Raw genomic sequence first — 16891 nt, forward strand, 5'->3', positions numbered from 1 at the left:
TGTGAGTCGTAGTATTTTGTTCCAGTTCAACCTAATCACCAAACCATTACAGTTTGTCATACTGCTAAATCTCATGTTGATTATGAGGCAGAACTGTTAGGGAAAATTTAGACGAGATGTTTGACTGACTTGTCCTGTGAATTAACTTGCCACATTCATAGGAATGTAGAAAATTTTGCAGGTGGCACAAGTAAAAGTCTAGGCAGTTACCAAGTAGTGTGTCAGCACAATATGCTTGTGAAATATGCCCTAATTTTTGACTATACAAATAATTTTCACAACCATCAGATTACACAGGACAGCCAGTTATTTTTGTTGGTTGCTGGCTATTTTCCACATTCCTTACTCATGACATGTTAGTAGTGTATTCTGACTTTCCGTTGTGAAGTAGCAGTGTTTGTTTCTTGTACTGTATAAGCAGTAAAATCCTTCAAGAAATACAGAATTTGCAATTTCGTCAACAGTGTTCCTTCCCAAATCAACCCAAGGAAATATTTTCTGAGACTTTTTTCTTTTTGACCTCCTTGTTTCCTGCAAAATGATCTCAACCACACAGTCGGTGTCTTAGAGTTAGACCACACAAAATGTGCCGTGAGAGATAGCATCCTTAGAAATTAACTCACAAAAATAGAAACAGTTGCCCGTGAATGAACCAATGCAGTCAGTAGAAATGTTTCAAGTTCATTGCACAATGATTGATTGACGGCAACTTATCTTGAGGCAGTTTTTCAGCAAGCTTGTTAATCACCTTTAACAGTGATCTCTCACTGTGATTGGTAAGATTGTTAGGGCGCCCTCTACTGACGTATATGGAAGGGTCGCTTCGATTAAAACTACTGTGTCACAGACAAAGTTGTACCATTGAGGTAGCTACCTCCATGGTTGTACAGATAAGTACCTTACAGTGCCCCATGTTCTGCCCAGTTTCAAAAACAGGGGCAGACAATTTACATAACAATCATTTCTATCAGCATATGAATGTATTTGCAAAAAAAAAAATAGAGGTTGGCCCACCCCCCAGAATCTCCTTGTTGAGAATCATTATGCTGTAACGTTATGGTCTTTTATCCTGGTGGCTTTTCATTTCGTCTATCGTATGGAAATTGACTGAAAGGAAAATAATGGAACAGGTCCCATGAGTCAGTACTATACTAACATTACTATCTGTGTAGACTCTCTCACACACACTTGCATGACTTTTCATAAATGCCTAGTATTTATTCCTTACAATAGCAACTTTAGTGAAGGTCTCTTTTCTTGTTTGAAATCCAAAACTATCTGTGAAATTCTAGTTTCAAATTCCTGTTTGAAAGGCTCATAGTGTAATTTTGATATGTCAAAACTAAATATGAGTGTGCAGTCTATGGACGGTGCATGAACTGATCGCATTATCTGAGTACATGGAATTTGTGGTTCATTTAAAATATTCAAATAAATCAAATTTGATACCTGTGAAAGTTGAATTCATTTAGGGATAATTAATGGATCAGAAATTAACAATTTCAATTTCAAAAAGAAAATTCAGTGTACACATACACCTCTACTGCCGATCCCCTGACTGACTTCCTTTGTTTTTGTTTGTGTTCGGCATTTGTGAAATGTTAGCCAAACTAGACAAAACGACAAAAAACAGCACATGTCTGTTTAAAAAAACAGCAAGTAGTTTATTTCAATTCATAGAATGAAGTTTATATTGCTCTAACAAGCTCTCGATTCAAACCATGAAAATCACCATTATTGAAATGTTTCTATCAAAAATACTGCAATTAATAGCACACAGATTGGGATTGTACATTCTTGCTATAAATGAGTTACACAAATGGATGCTTAGTTTGTTCTCAGAGAAGTTTGTCAAAAGAGATTGGTCACATTCTATCAAGCAGTAATAAGGGGTCTATTGACACGGTTGAACAAAAAATCGATACTCTCTCATAAGAAAGAAAGGCAATGTCAAATATGTCCAACTGTATACATGTACTTGCTCAGCTGAACTGCTGGTAACCCTGCCACCCCCATTTTGCAATGAATTGGTCCTACCAAACTGGCGAAAACAGGAGTATATGACAGCTTGATTGTTAAAGGAGTGACGTGTGGTAATTTTCACCTCTGACAGTTCTATGAAAAAACTCTCCTACTTGTGAGAGCTGTTGATTTTTGCTCTAAATACAGCGCATGTCAAACACACACATAAAGGAAGGTGTTTACAAACTTGAGCGAAATCTTGAAGAAATACCAGTACTCTTATTTCTGTTTTCATATCTGATTTTGCTCACCTAAACTGTGCTTACATAACTTAAACTGCGAAATGCCACAAAGTTATTAATATCAAAAGTCAGTTTTTTCTGAGTTTTCACACTGAAAACAAAAACCTTTGAAACCTTAAGCCTTGTACATGATACAAACCTGATGTTGAAGTTGTTTTGAAATATTTAAAACAAAATAACAACACAACACAAAGAAGGATAACAGTTTGGACATTTCCAAATCTGTTAAACATTTTTCATGACAAATAAGGCCAAAGTAATTAAATTCTTTGTTTTGCGTCCACTCTAAATGGGAAAAGGTACGTGTCTAAGCGGCTGAAAAACACACACAAGAAAATTAACACAATGTAATTTGATTGCAGCAAATACAAAATTGTAACAAAATTTTAGTTCAGAACAGCTAAGCGGGTATGTCCTAAAATTTCCTATTCAAATACACTGTGTGTGTTTTTCATGAAAACCCTAAAAACCTAGGCGGGTAGGGACGCAAAACAAAGAATTTAATTACTTTGGCCTAATATAGTTACCGTTTGTAGAGCTGGCAGCTGTACTTGTGATAATTTTTTCACAAGTTCTTGTTCCTCTCCCTGTAGCATGTTGAAACATTATTTAGTTTGTCAACACAGTGTCTATACGTGTAAAATGTAATGTTTTTAATGTTGACAAGTGAATATTAGTCTGGACCAGAAGGGAATTATCGACAATATCAATGCAGTTTACTCATGTACAGGCTGAGTTGACAAGCTGAATACTGTGTATCTTGACGTGCTTTGGGGCGTAGACCAAGAAATTATAGTTTACATTAAAAACAAAAATAGTGAAAAAGATCAAAAAGTTACAGCTACCAGCCCTTTGAACCCCTCACACCCATTGTCCTTTGTATAGGTCAAATTATCTTATAAAAAGCGATGGCATTACACAAAAATCTATCAGTGAAATAGTTGAACACATCTTTCTAGTTATACAGAAATACATAACAGCTAGAAAAGAAAGTTTGAACTGAAATCCTGGTACTCAGAATAGCAGAATAGAAAAATATTTTGCAAACTCATCACTGAGGTGTGTATAGGTTTTTGAGAGCATACAACGTACTTCAATTGGAAACTCAATGGTCTTCAACACAGAAACATCTTTTGTGAATAGTGTAGTGTGTGTTTGGCTATAAAGAATTTTTTTTCAAAATGATAAAATAATAGTGCCGTTCGTGTATAGCTGTCTCAAACAGCTTGTCACACTAAGAACCCATTGAAACTAGCCTTAAATCTAAGGTAAAATACTGTTCAGAAAAAATTCATTTCACAAAAATGCCAGGCAGTAATGTATTTACCGTGCTTAACAAAGCCAGTGACAATATAACACCTTGCTTTCTATTTTTTCTACATTTTTGATTCTCTAATTTGGCTCTCCGTGAATGCAGAACAATGTATTGGTGCTGTGTCAATGCCAAATTTGCCTTCATATTCAGTACAATGACATGTTCCGTATAAATTCAAAATCATGGATTTGGAGAGCCATCCGTCTGCATGCGGAAGAATAGGTGTATTTGTGATATTCAAATTGGTACCTTTGAATCTTATGATGCTCTGTGCAAAAACTTCTTTTTTGTCCATTTGTAATCAGTCAGTATAAAATATTGATGAACAGTTGCTCATAGATCAGTAAGTTCACACCAATTTTACAATAATTTGTCAGGTTGCATATTTCTGAAAATTGCTGTTCATTGCAGGCCCTAAATTATCGAAAATGGATGTTGACAAAATGATTTTAATGAATCAGTGAAATCTGTGAATATTATTACAGTTTATTCCATCTTCAACTCCACTTCTTGACAGAAAAGAAAATATAATACCCCCTGTCAACTTGAAATATACTCGGCAACTGAACAGCTTTGTGTTATGAACTATAAACCTTTGTTTACTGTGTAGAGCGTTCAATTTACTACTTCTGTGTGCACCCATAGTTATTGTGGAATTCAGCGTACTGTCAAATCAATTACCTGGTTATTCTAACACAAAAAGAGAACCCACAAAAGCTTAAAATGCAATATGTGCAGAGAAATGTCATTTACACAGGGATGAATGCAAATATCAACTTTATAAATGAAAAACAAGCTGTTTATCCGAATATGTAGTTTAAAAATAGAAATATAAGTCTAACAACAAAGATGTGGTTATTCTATCTACTATAGTCTGAAATATGTGCAATTCATTTCAAATTTATATCATCAATAATGTTACTATTGGCATTGATAAAAGATCTCTAGTGTTACACATCCAACTTAAAATGTGTCTGAGAAAAAAAGCTATTTACTACCACTACAGTAACTATAACTATAATAACTATAATATTTCTGCTTCAAATAACGTAACTCAGTGAATCCTAACTTTCTGGTAATATGCCTGAATGACAACTATAGTACAGATCTGAAAAGGGTAAAGAGACAGTGGCTGTAGCCTGTATGTGCTACATGTATGTTTTGAACCACATCACCACTTATTATTGTCTGATATCTGTCCATCGTTTTGGCTACAAAATGCTGAATACAAAATACTGAACTGTAGGAGCAAGGCTGGAGCATACTGGGCCCCCGACGAACTAACTTAAGTTATATGATCCTGGGGAGTCCCATTTATTAAGGATCCCCTAAGTTAACCAACAGTTTTGATATGGATTCATCCAATGTACTTCTGATGTGCCTTCAACATGTCCTACTGCAAAAAGTACAATTTATATGTACGCGGTGCTAGCAGAAGCTACACAGGCAAGGTATCACACAGAATTATGCAGTACTCACAGTTCATGAACATTTGGTGTCACATAGAATTATACATCATACCCATGTCAACATTTAAAATTCACGTACATTTTTTCTTCTGTATATGAAAAGACATCCAAGTGACTCCTCAGAAAAAAAAGAAAATCCTCTTACATTTGAAGTCAGTATAATTATTACAATCTCTTCTTTCCCTTTGTTGAACGGTATGCCCTACATTCTAGGTTTTGATTACATAGAGAGGTAGTCTTCTGAACATTCTCTTTTGAAGGAAACGCCCTCAAAGTTGAGAATTCTAAATGTCATAAACTTTTAAAGTACTGTTTTGGAACAGGGATATATACAGATAGCAGAATTAATGCTGGAAAACAAATTTTATTACTTTCTATTGGTTACATGGTAAACAGTATATAAGAACAAATGTAGGTTTTTTTGGAAGAGTGTCAGTTAAAATATGCTAAAATTTTCTGCTGAAATATTTTTGATGTAGTTAGTGAAGTTAATATCCCTCTGAGATGCTTGCATAAATTATTCTTAGGAAAGAGAACTTGGAAATTACACCAATGAAACATTTATACTCTGTAAGATATCACTTAAGGTAGTATGTGCCTCGAAAGTGAAAGACTTTTGCTCAAACTTTCAACCATCCTCTTACCAAACCAAGAGTACAAATAAGGGGTCACTGTGCAAAGTTAGATGCCAGAGAAACAAATTACTGAACATTTACCGATATTTGAAATTCCGAATATGGCCAACATCCCTGTGTTTGACCCTATGGGGAAAATAAAAATTTCAAAAAAACTAGGACTGTAAAATTTTTCTCACTCCAACAGGTGTAAAATGAGCCCTCACAGGCAGCAACCAGAAAGTATTGTATAAGTGTGTGTCTGAATATCTGTCCCCAAGGCACATTCTACCTTAAGATCGCAGTTATATGAATCTATCAGTTAACACTGAGGTCAAGTTCATGTGAACGTTCATGGCTTTTCTACAAATTGCTTGAAGTACATGAAATCATGATTTGTTTAACTTGACCATGACATTCGTTTATAGGAAAGGACAGTAGAAAGACTCAGCTGATACAGAGGGTCTTTGTCAAAGACGGCAGCTGGTATACATTACTCAAGTTTCATAGTCAAGGTTAAAGACATGTTAGCTGTAACTTTTCATGTATTTTTCCACAGTAGTTTTTGTATTCTCCCAAATACAAATTATTGTTCTCTGTCTAGAATCATGTGTGGAAATGCCTAGTAGTCACAGCCTGTATGTCTGTAATGTCCAATGTTTTTGTTGACAGCTGCATTTTAGTTCAGACTCTGACTCAGTTATCAACAATGACATCACCTTTTACAACACACAGTAGGAAGATGAATATTAAAATATATTCCTTTTCTGGAACAAAACTAATGACCATATTATCAAAAGATTAAATGTAAAACTAACCTAACCACTGTCTCTGTTTAGGATTCATAAGCCATATCACAGCAAAAATGTTACTGGACTAGAGAGATACTCCCACTGCGACCAAAATGTGTAGCCACCCGTTCACAAAACATTGTTTGCTACAGTACCCCTATGATCATTATGGTTTAGCCCAAACCTATTGTTATCAACAGTCACTGTGGACCTCTTTACAGCACACAGGGCGATAAGAGGTTAATTTGGGGCATTTTTTTTGGATTTGACATTCCTGGAGTATTTGTCTTATCTTGGTAATCAACCTGCAACATAGGTCACCGGTCTTTTTTGTTTAATTTTGCATATCATTGAATCCTAATTACCACAACTGACATAATTATAGTCGTGGCTACATGATCAAATTGTTATATGGCGATCATCAAACTTCAAATACAACAAGACACTGATTAATTCATCGAATAATAAAAACAAAATAAATCATAAATAAGAAGTCCAATTACAAGGAAAGATTTGCTTGACATTGATAAATCACTGTAATAAAGTTTTTTCATGCATTGAGTATTTCAGATATATGGTTTGTGTGTTTGACTAGAGTTCAAATCACCAGCTTTTGCTAGTGAATATATTTGCATATACAGTATAGAAATGGACATGCTGTTTGATTTCGGAAAACAGCATCATACGTCAAAAAAAAAAAGAACTAGCTTTATATCTCAGTTTCTGAATCATGTCATACTGAGTTGAAAAAATAATGCTATGCAAATGAGAAGCAGTGCAAAAGCGCTCTTTGTTGATTCTGCTGTGTTAAGATATCCCGGATCTTCACCTCCGCTGCCCTTAGCCGTCGTGATATCTATCGTGGCGGCGTCGCCCGCCCCTTGCTGGTTGTAAGCCTTGAGTTCAAGCTTGTAGCTAGTGCTTGGTTTCAGGTCCTTGAGTGTGTACTGGGTGACAGCGCTTGAAATATCACCGATTATCTTAGCAGTACTAGTATCGCCGATAGTATTCTGTAAGGAGAAAGCAAGAAAGCAAAAGAGGTCAGGGTTTTCAGTCAACTGTAAAATAGCTGGAAGTAAGGCCAAATTTGATTGGAGGGTCAAAGTTGATACTGATGGCATTCAGCCAATCACTTGCTGTTTGGACAAAAAAGAATTTATGCAAGATTTGCAAATGAGATATCTGTCAGTTATCTGTACAGTTCAACATAAATGAGAAATTTTGATGTTTGCTGGAACAGCATGACCAACCACATAGAATCATGACCCTGATAAAAAAACTGTTACAAGTATCTTGTCCCTCATATAATACCCCCTTTCACTGCCATGGTTTGGCCAAAAACCCACCGTCATCAATGGTGATTGTGGACCCGTTTATTGTGTATTGGGGTGAAAAAGGTTCACCAGAATGAATAAAATCAACCCTCTCTGGACAACTAATCTGAAATCTCTTTTATATCACATGTGGTCATTTACATCAGTGGATCTGATCAAGCAAGACTAGCTTTTTATATAATGGTCATCAAACTGTTAGAGTGGCTGTAAATTTTGTTTCTTACATAGTTTGATAGTACAAGGGAGCTATATATTTATAGGAAATCCAAATTTTTCGCCCATCGAACAACCCATTCACATTGTCATAAGAGAAACAAAATGTAAAAGAGTGACAGTTGTCAGATAAACTTCAAATTATAGATGTTCAATGTCTTGACTTATTCACAGCCCGCACTTGCTTGCAAAATACACACTTTTTCTGGTGCCCTCTGGGACAGAACTTATGCCTATACCAGCTCATAGCTTAGCTTTGCTTTGCTCTGTTGTTAAGGGCACAAATGTTAAAAGCTGAAGTTTATAACTGACGCTCTTGTCAGTCTAGGATCTGATCATGCTATTTAATCCATAAATATATACACATTTAAGAAACTTTTTACAGTGCAAGCGCCTTAACTATATCGTTGTGCATTTTGCTTACCAAAAATATATCATTCAAACTTTTGAGAGGTGGTTTTGATTCCCATTTTTAGCACTATTGTCTTTGAAAATGTCACTTTTTCAATCCTTGATAACAGATTTGGTCAATTTTTAACAGTTTTTGTGTAGTCGCTCGCCACAGCTGTTTGAGACTTGCAACATGAAAATCATTTTGTCTTCAAAACATCTCATTGAGAAAAAAAAACCTGGAAAAGGGTAACTTACATCTGTGTATGTGAGTTCATAGTGACTGATCGGTGAACCACCGTCATCTTGGATCTCCCACATCAGTACATAGGAATCAGCTGACATGGAGTTTGCTTTGCTGACAATACTTGGAGCATCTGGCGCACCTACAATGGACATAAAAAGAATTCAGATTCCTTCACAAAATTATGGCAGTGTGGCCCCTGAACTTGGATTTTTATTTCATGATATTGTTCATTACAAGTATGATTATGATTACTCAATCATGTTAAATGTGGAATTAAGATTCCTTCACAAAATTACAGCACTGTTGCCCCAGAACCTGGATATTTATTTCATACTTTTCAGTACAAGTATTATAATGATGCACATACAATTAACATGAACGCAGAATTCAAATTCCTTCACAAGATTATAGCACTGTGGCCCCTGAATCTGGATTTTTATTTCATGGTATTGTTCTCCACAAGTTGTGTGATAATGGTACACATATGTTAATGTAGAATTTAGATTCCTTCTCAAAATTACAGCACAGTGGCCCCTAAACCTGGCTTTTATTTATATTTTACACATACATTTTATGATAATGGTATACTATGTTAATGACAGGGCTACATTGTTGGACTTTGTAATCATCATGGATATTCAATCCAGCGCATGCTCCATTGTACTGAAGGCTCTCTGAAGCATGTAGCTCTGTTATGCTGAACATCAAAGACATTGTTACATTATATTTCTGAATAGCCAATCAGCTGCACAATAGCCATAGTTTCTGACTCTCCAAATTACGGTGAATAATTATAATCTACCAACCAGGTACAACCTTCTGAGCCGCTGCACGTTGGTCGTCAAAATGCTGTAACAGTTGTGACTCTCAATACTTTTGATCTCGCACTTACTCTTCCACATGGCATTCTGATGACAGTTTAATTCAGACTAATACCAAGCCAGATATGCTCAATGAAACAACCTTACCAAAGAGATTGAGCAATCCTGCATAACACAATCTTTTTGTATGCACGTACATACACTGAAACACAGGTACTCATATACTGTAGATTTGTCTATCTCTCTGTGTATGCGTGTTTGACATGCACATGCATACATAAACACACATACAGACACCCAGAAAGACTTACACTGGCATACAAGTTTACATACACATCCCAGAATGCCTTGCTTAAAGCAACTGAGCGTTGCAAACATCATTACGATAGCGTATTAGCACGATACTCACTGTAATCGTCGGTTGCAAATAACACGGAGGGTGATAAAGGCGGTCCGTAGCCAACTTTGTTAGAGCATGCAGCAGTCACAGTGTATTCTGTACCTCCATTTAATCCATCAAAAGTCATGTCAGTTTCAACTGTAACAGGAACCAAAAAGCGTCATTTAAACCCTTATCCTGCCTAGTTCATAATTTATCATGAGGTTACATTTACTAAAACTCGTAAAAAACAGGATTCCCATGTTTCGCATTTTAACAAAATATTGAATATTTGAAGGCTGCTGAAAACATTGATGCTGTAAACATGATTTTTACAGACTAAAGCTTCTATAACATACCAAGCCAAATGGGTAAAAATACATACTGATTTTTGCTCAATACTGCTTTTTGCTTACATATATTTGGCAGATGGGGAAGTGATGCTTTCAGCAGGAAAAGAGTTAAACTTACAATGCATGAATTGTTTAAGTCAGTTTATAAAAAGTATTTTTTTTTTTTTTTTTTTTTTTAAATATTTTATCAAGTGAAATGTGTCTCTTGCACTGAACTATCACTATTTCTGTGAAGTGTTATCAGCGGCTTCCTCCTGCATGTCAGACTATATGTTGCTGATTTGTAGAAGTATTTTTTATGAAAATAATCTGTCTTGTAGGAAAGAAAAAGATAATAAAATCACCAAGAACAGAGAATAACTCTTCATAATTTTCAAAAAGTAAATGCCAATAGTGAAAGAAATAGATAGTATGTATATTTGGTCCTTCTTGTTTTATAAGAATTGAGACAAGTGAAGACAAACAAGTCATCGCTGATGACACAGTCCCCACTGGCACCATTAATTGACATGCACAAGCATACTACAATACAATGTCTGTGTGTCAAGTTTGAATGAATCTGTTCAGGGATACTTGAGTTATGGTCCAAAAGCATGAACAAAATCGCAACAAAGTGGCCGCCCGATGGTCATATTGGATGGTATTGCAAAATAAATTGAGCATGTATATGCCATAGTACTTTATCTGTGTACCAATATTGAAAGAAATCAGTTCAAGGATACTAAGTTGAGTTATGGGTCGAAAACATGAAAAATTCGCAATAAAATGGCTGCCCAGCAGCCATATTGGATTGTATCGCATAATAAATTGACGTGCATATATATGCCATAGTACATTATCTGTGTACCAACATTGAATGCAATTGGTTTAGGGATAGTTGAGTTATGGTTCAGAAACATGAAAAATTCTCAACAAAATGGCCACCCGGTGGCCATATTGGATCTTATCACGAAATAAATTGACATACACATGTATGGCACAGAACTTTATCCTTGCACACAGTTTGAAAAAAATCGGCTCAGGGGTGACAGAGAAAAAGCTCGTGACGGACAGACAGATGGACGTGACCCAATCTATAAGTCCCCACTGGATTGTGTCCGCGGGGACTAATAAATGACTGAAAATTTCTGTTCACTTGGGATACTGTACCATTGACTATATCCTAGATAAGCTAGCTGTCTCACCCTTTCACCACCATCGTTTGGACCAAACCCTTTGTTATCAGTGGTGATTGTGGACCTACTTACACAGAATCAGGGGGTGGATATGTTAGAGTAGACTTACGTTTTGTGCCATCGATGAACACTTCTCTCACTTGAGGGCCATTTGTACCCTCATTGAAAACCACCTTACATCTCTCAATTGGCCATCCACCCAGGCTGTCGGGCTCCTCCACCTCTAGCGTGACGCTGGTCTGTGTGGTGTCCCTCACATGTATTTGATCAGGTGCAGTTGGTGCGTCTATGAAGGGGCAAAAAATGACAGTATAAAAACAATGGAATTAAAGTGTAGCAGTCAAGGTCAAATATTTATAAGTAGACCACATGGTTTTATCGTTGCACCATTTTCTGACATTACTTTCCCACATTTCATTTTGGCAAGATGACTGCTAGTCTTGGTAAAGACTGCACATTAGAAGATAAGAATGAACTTACAAAGTTCATAAGAATGCAACATTCTTGTCTTTCTGAAAGACATGCAACACTTAATGATGATATGTGCTTTCTTCAGTGACATAACTGTTAGGCTGAGAGGCCTGATGCTCATGTGTCCTTTGAAGTTCACACCCGTGTAGATAGACTGAAAGATCCGTTGCTCGAGGACGCTCTGTACGCTCCCCCCCTCTGGGGAGCGCAGAGAGCGCCCTTGAGCGACGGAACTTTCAGTCTACCGTGTAGAATGGATATGTCATTAAAGGTACACTGTCACCTGTTCAAATTTTGCCACAGTTACCATGGAAAGAGAAAATCTAACCAATCACATATTTTAAGCGAGTGGCCGCATTTTAAAAACAGCGGCCTCACATGGGCATTTTGAATACCCCTTTTGAACGCCCCTTTTATTTTAGATTACAGGTGACTGTATACCTTTAACTAGCCCTAATCGATATCTGTAACAGGATATGTGATGTAGATGTCATTTCACTGCATGTAAGATTTCAGATTTTTCACAAGTAGGAAGGACTAAACTTGAGGTAGAGTGTTTCTTGGAATAGGTATTACGACTCTTTGCCTTTTACAATATTCTGTTAGCCTACCATTCATGGCATGCGTTTTTAAGGTAGGTAGTAAATAAAGTTTTTGACTTGCTTAGTTTTGTGAAAATAGGGGATTTTTCCCCTCGTACAGATGACACAGGGATGGCAGCCATTTTGAATTTTAAATATTTCATACTTACATGTCTCTTCTAATATGATTGTGTGCTCAATTTTACCTCGGTCATTTTCAGCTACACACTTGTAGTCACCAAAGTTGGTCTTTGCAGACGGCATTACCTGTGAATGCAGATTTTTCAGATGAAGCACAATACGTACTGACAAGACACCGAATCAGCCATGCGTGCCATACTGTATACTGTATTGACACAGTGGAAAAAGGAAATTGTCAGAAAGCATGGCAACTTTAATATTAAGTTGTCCAAAATTGAAAATGTTAAGTAATTACCTCTCCTATGTGTATGAAAAACTTCTCCCGTACATTTGTGCTGTGACAGATATGTTCCTCTTTGGTTATTTATTTATTTATTTGTTTATTTATTTATTTATTTACTTACTCCCTTAACAACTATCAAGTGCATAGTCTGCCTAATGTTGTTTCAGTTTCTGAAGTCACAGAGAACCAGAGTTGTAAAATTAGAACAGCGCCCTCTAGGATCAAAAGTTCATATCTTTTGGGAAAGAAAGTGTGTAGAAAGCAATGAAAAGGACCGTTATCTGATGAAAACTTACCGCGAGTGTGCTTTCATAGGTGTTCACTTCTAGCGTTGTTACCCGGCTGTTGTTTACCCTTTCAGAGGCAAACTCCCAATGCATTGTGGGTGCCGGGTTGCTCTTGGCTACACACTTCATTGGGGTTGGGTGTCCCAGCCACGACAGGACCACTGATGGTGTTTTGGCAGAGTCAATGTAGGGGGAGTCTGGAGAGGATATTAATAGTAATAGAAGTAAAGGCCCAGTAGGTCTAAAGTTTAATGACCCTTCTTTATTTCTAATTTTTGTATATCTGTTGCAATTTGTTGCTCTACTCTCCACAGCATGTTGAAACATCCGCAATTTCAGTAGTCAACATATCTTCTATCGGTGAAAAACACACTGCTATCAATTGCATTTGAATTCTCATCCAGACAAGAGTTCACTAAGCTCAATACTGCATATCTCACTATGCTTTGGGAGTAGAACAAAAAATTATGATGGATAATAAAAACAGAGTTACTTGCCCCTTAAAATACAAGACAATAGCATGACAACCTGGAGGCTTTGGTTAGCCCCAATAGAAAGGTATACAAATATATACCATCAGATTTTTTATGATAATTTTTCTCTCCAGTTTTAGCCTTCAGAAAAAGGAACTCTGGACTACATGTGGTGTAGATTTTCACCTGATATTCATAATTTACGAGAAATTCCCAGATAGACTCAAAGAGTCCATTAGGAAGTGTATTCTTATCAGTTTGGAAAAACACAGCAATGGTCAATTTACATGACAATACATAAATTGCATATTCATTTTGTTGCAAAAATAAATTTTTTTGTATGTTTATTAATATATAAATAGATTGCTCCAATAAAAGAGGGTAGACCAACCCTAAAAACCCCCTGTGGAGAATTCTGGGGTAAAAAGCTTATAAAAGTTTTAAACAAAAGTTATAAATATTTGTGGTCAATGTCAACTCCTGTCATAACAAGTTTGTATGTTTGTTTGTTCACTGCATAAATAATTTACTACATAAATTTACTGTTCTTTGAACCCATTATTATAGTCATACATTACTGATAATCAAAACTCTAAGAAATTGTCTCACGCACCCGACCAGTCAACTTTTCTGTTATTATAACTTGTTTTAACTCACGTTCAACATTAAGAAAGAAGTCTTTGGTGGTTCGTCCAGCAAAGCTTTCAGCCACACAAGTATAGGCACCAATATCGCCACCCCTGACATCATCAATGCTTATCACCAAATCATCGTCGTCAGAGCTTACTTCTATCCGTGGATCTGACGGCTGGAACAGTGTGAAAAGAAAAACATGTTATCCATGTGTGCATACACAAGATGTATTTCAATTCTTTGGTTTGTTTCTTATATTGCATAGCTAAGTCCAGAATGCAACAATGTTTATCTGCACAATAAGTAAATGCCTGCCGTGTTATTTTTTATACATTGCATTTTTTCAGCTTCCTGTTGCTACAAAATGTATGGCACAAATATTTGTTGACAGCAACAAGAATAAAAGGCGGTGCAGTTGTTTTTTTGCAGCCATTCAAGGTAAAGCATGGAGACATCACTGCCTCTAACCAAAATATCAAATAGGGCTACAATAGAAATAAAAGAGAGACTGCCCCTAGCAATTGAAACAGGATTTCTCCATTACAGTATGATATGTATAGGACTGTGTTCAACATTACAAACAAAATCTAGCAAACGTCTTCACAGAACGGATTCTTGTGGGATTCTGAGCCGTAGAAATTTGGGTATGACATTGTTAGTATTATTCAGGTTACCTATGGTTTTGTAGAATACACTATATCTGCATTTTGACTCAAATATGACTTCATTTCCTGTCACAGTCTAGCATAATTCTTCACTCCTTCACCTGTGTCAAGCATTTAATCTGGACATGAGATCAAATGTTACCGGGAGGGTCATGGTTCAAAGAAGTAAATATACATGCCACTTCTTGACAAAGACTGTACATTTCGCTCTTGTTTGCCACATAAAGTGTTTATACCTGCACGCCAAATTTCATGATCTGACCATTCCGTGTCCATGATAAAGTTGGTGGTGGGTTTCCCTTGGTGACAGTGCACTTGAATGACACCTCATCATCCTCATTAGCTGTCTTATTCTCAGCGGCGCCAATCTCTGGTACGGTGTAGACCAGCAGTGTCGCTGATGCATTGATGTTGGCTATGGGAGTGCTGGCCCGGCAGTTGTAGTCACCGCCGTCTACTGACTGTACATTATTGATGTTCAGTACCGATGAACCGTTACCTGCCATTGCTGGAAGGCGAATTCAAGACACAGATTTATTGAAATAACCCACATTACACTGCCTATTGCCTGTATTTTTTGAAAGCTAGATCTGCCACTAATGACATGTTAAATTGCGGGGAAAAAGCTATTCTTTGCTCTCTCTCTCTCTCTCTCTCTCTCTCTCTCTCTCTCTCTCTCTCTCTATATATATATATATATATATATATAATATATATATATATATATATATATATATATATATACACACACACATATATATATATATATATATATATATATATATATATATAATATATATATATATATCTATATATATAATATATATATAGTATGTGTGTGTGTTTGTGTGTGTGCGTATTGGAATTTTTATGAACACCAATTTAATTTTTCACCACAACCATAAAAATGTCTTACAGATAAATTGTACATCTCATTGAAATGATTCCATTGCTGTTACATGCAGATTTCTCCCCAGGCAGTGCTATGTACTACAATTTCAATGGTTATATGTTTGTCAGTAAAATGTGAGATTTAGCTCTCAAATACCATGACAGGGCATTATCACGTAAATGCAGAGTTAGACTTTGCTGCCAGCTGACTCAATGGGGGGAAACGAGACGCAGTGACTGAGTGACCATTGATGGATGCTGTGTAAGTGGTCTCAGATAATGGACGTGTTGTTCTATTGCACTGCGGCAGATGAGACCATCGATCTGAGCAAATAGATCGGAAATATCAGACACAGGTAAATCCAGACATTTCTAAATCTGATGTAAATTTATCCCCTCTGCTGAATATTTGGACAAGTTGTCACGCGACACTGGACTTCTGCCTGAGAAAATAGATGACTTGCCCACCATATCCATCTACTATTGTCCATCAACTTTGCACGGCCACCTTGCCTGGAACATTTTACCCATTTCCTGGAATGGCCATGGGACAAGTGTGACCTGATCTTTGATACACTTACTCAGATTTTTTGAATTTTTTTAAAACAATCAATTTGGCAACACTGATGCACATTTTCAGATTGGAGTCATACTTTTATCAATAAACATGATATTGACCTTACTCAGATTTGTTCACGTTGTCTGTATCTCTATTATTTTCATTTTTGTCATCTTTGAGAAAACACATAAAAGTTTTTTTTCTCATATTTAGGAATAAACATGATGTTGACCTTATTCAGATTTGTTCATGTTGCGTTTAATTCTCCATTATTTTCGTTTTTGTCAGCATAGAGCAAACATGGAAATATTTTTTTACTGCAAGTCTGTGTAACATTTAAAACATTTATGTCCTCCAACATAAACTTTGATTCAAGCCTGCTGTTTTGTGTGGCCAAAGTTGATCTCTCTCAATACATTCACCATTGAGACCAAAGGATTGATCACATTACTGGAGTAAAGAGGCATACAGTAGTTTTTTGTGTCTATCAGTTGGAAAAGTTTTTGCATGCTTTATTGTTTAAGCCGAAATTCAAAACTTTA

At 36.3% G+C, this 16891-nt stretch overlaps 1 protein-coding gene across 1 annotated transcript in view; it reads right to left on the reverse strand.

Annotated features, from left to right (window-relative positions):
• Nucleotides 1-1639: 1639 nt before the first annotated feature.
• Nucleotides 1640-16891, reverse strand: part of LOC139126103 (neural cell adhesion molecule 2-like) — a 52929-nt gene continuing 37677 nt past the window's right edge. Inside the window, exons 7-14 of the mRNA XM_070692154.1 lie at nucleotides 15136-15407; nucleotides 14259-14409; nucleotides 13138-13325; nucleotides 12588-12684; nucleotides 11475-11651; nucleotides 9868-9996; nucleotides 8649-8776; nucleotides 1640-7463 (exon numbers count right to left, since the gene is read on the reverse strand). Coding sequence (XP_070548255.1) covers nucleotides 7182-7463; nucleotides 8649-8776; nucleotides 9868-9996; nucleotides 11475-11651; nucleotides 12588-12684; nucleotides 13138-13325; nucleotides 14259-14409; nucleotides 15136-15407 — 1424 coding nt within the window. The 3' untranslated portion in view covers nucleotides 1640-7181. The remainder of the gene's footprint in view (nucleotides 7464-8648; nucleotides 8777-9867; nucleotides 9997-11474; nucleotides 11652-12587; nucleotides 12685-13137; nucleotides 13326-14258; nucleotides 14410-15135; nucleotides 15408-16891) is intronic.

The sequence above is a fragment of the Ptychodera flava genome, assembly GCF_041260155.1.
Source record: "Ptychodera flava strain L36383 chromosome 3 unlocalized genomic scaffold, AS_Pfla_20210202 Scaffold_26__1_contigs__length_13983176_pilon, whole genome shotgun sequence".
NCBI lineage: Eukaryota > Metazoa > Hemichordata > Enteropneusta > Ptychoderidae > Ptychodera > Ptychodera flava.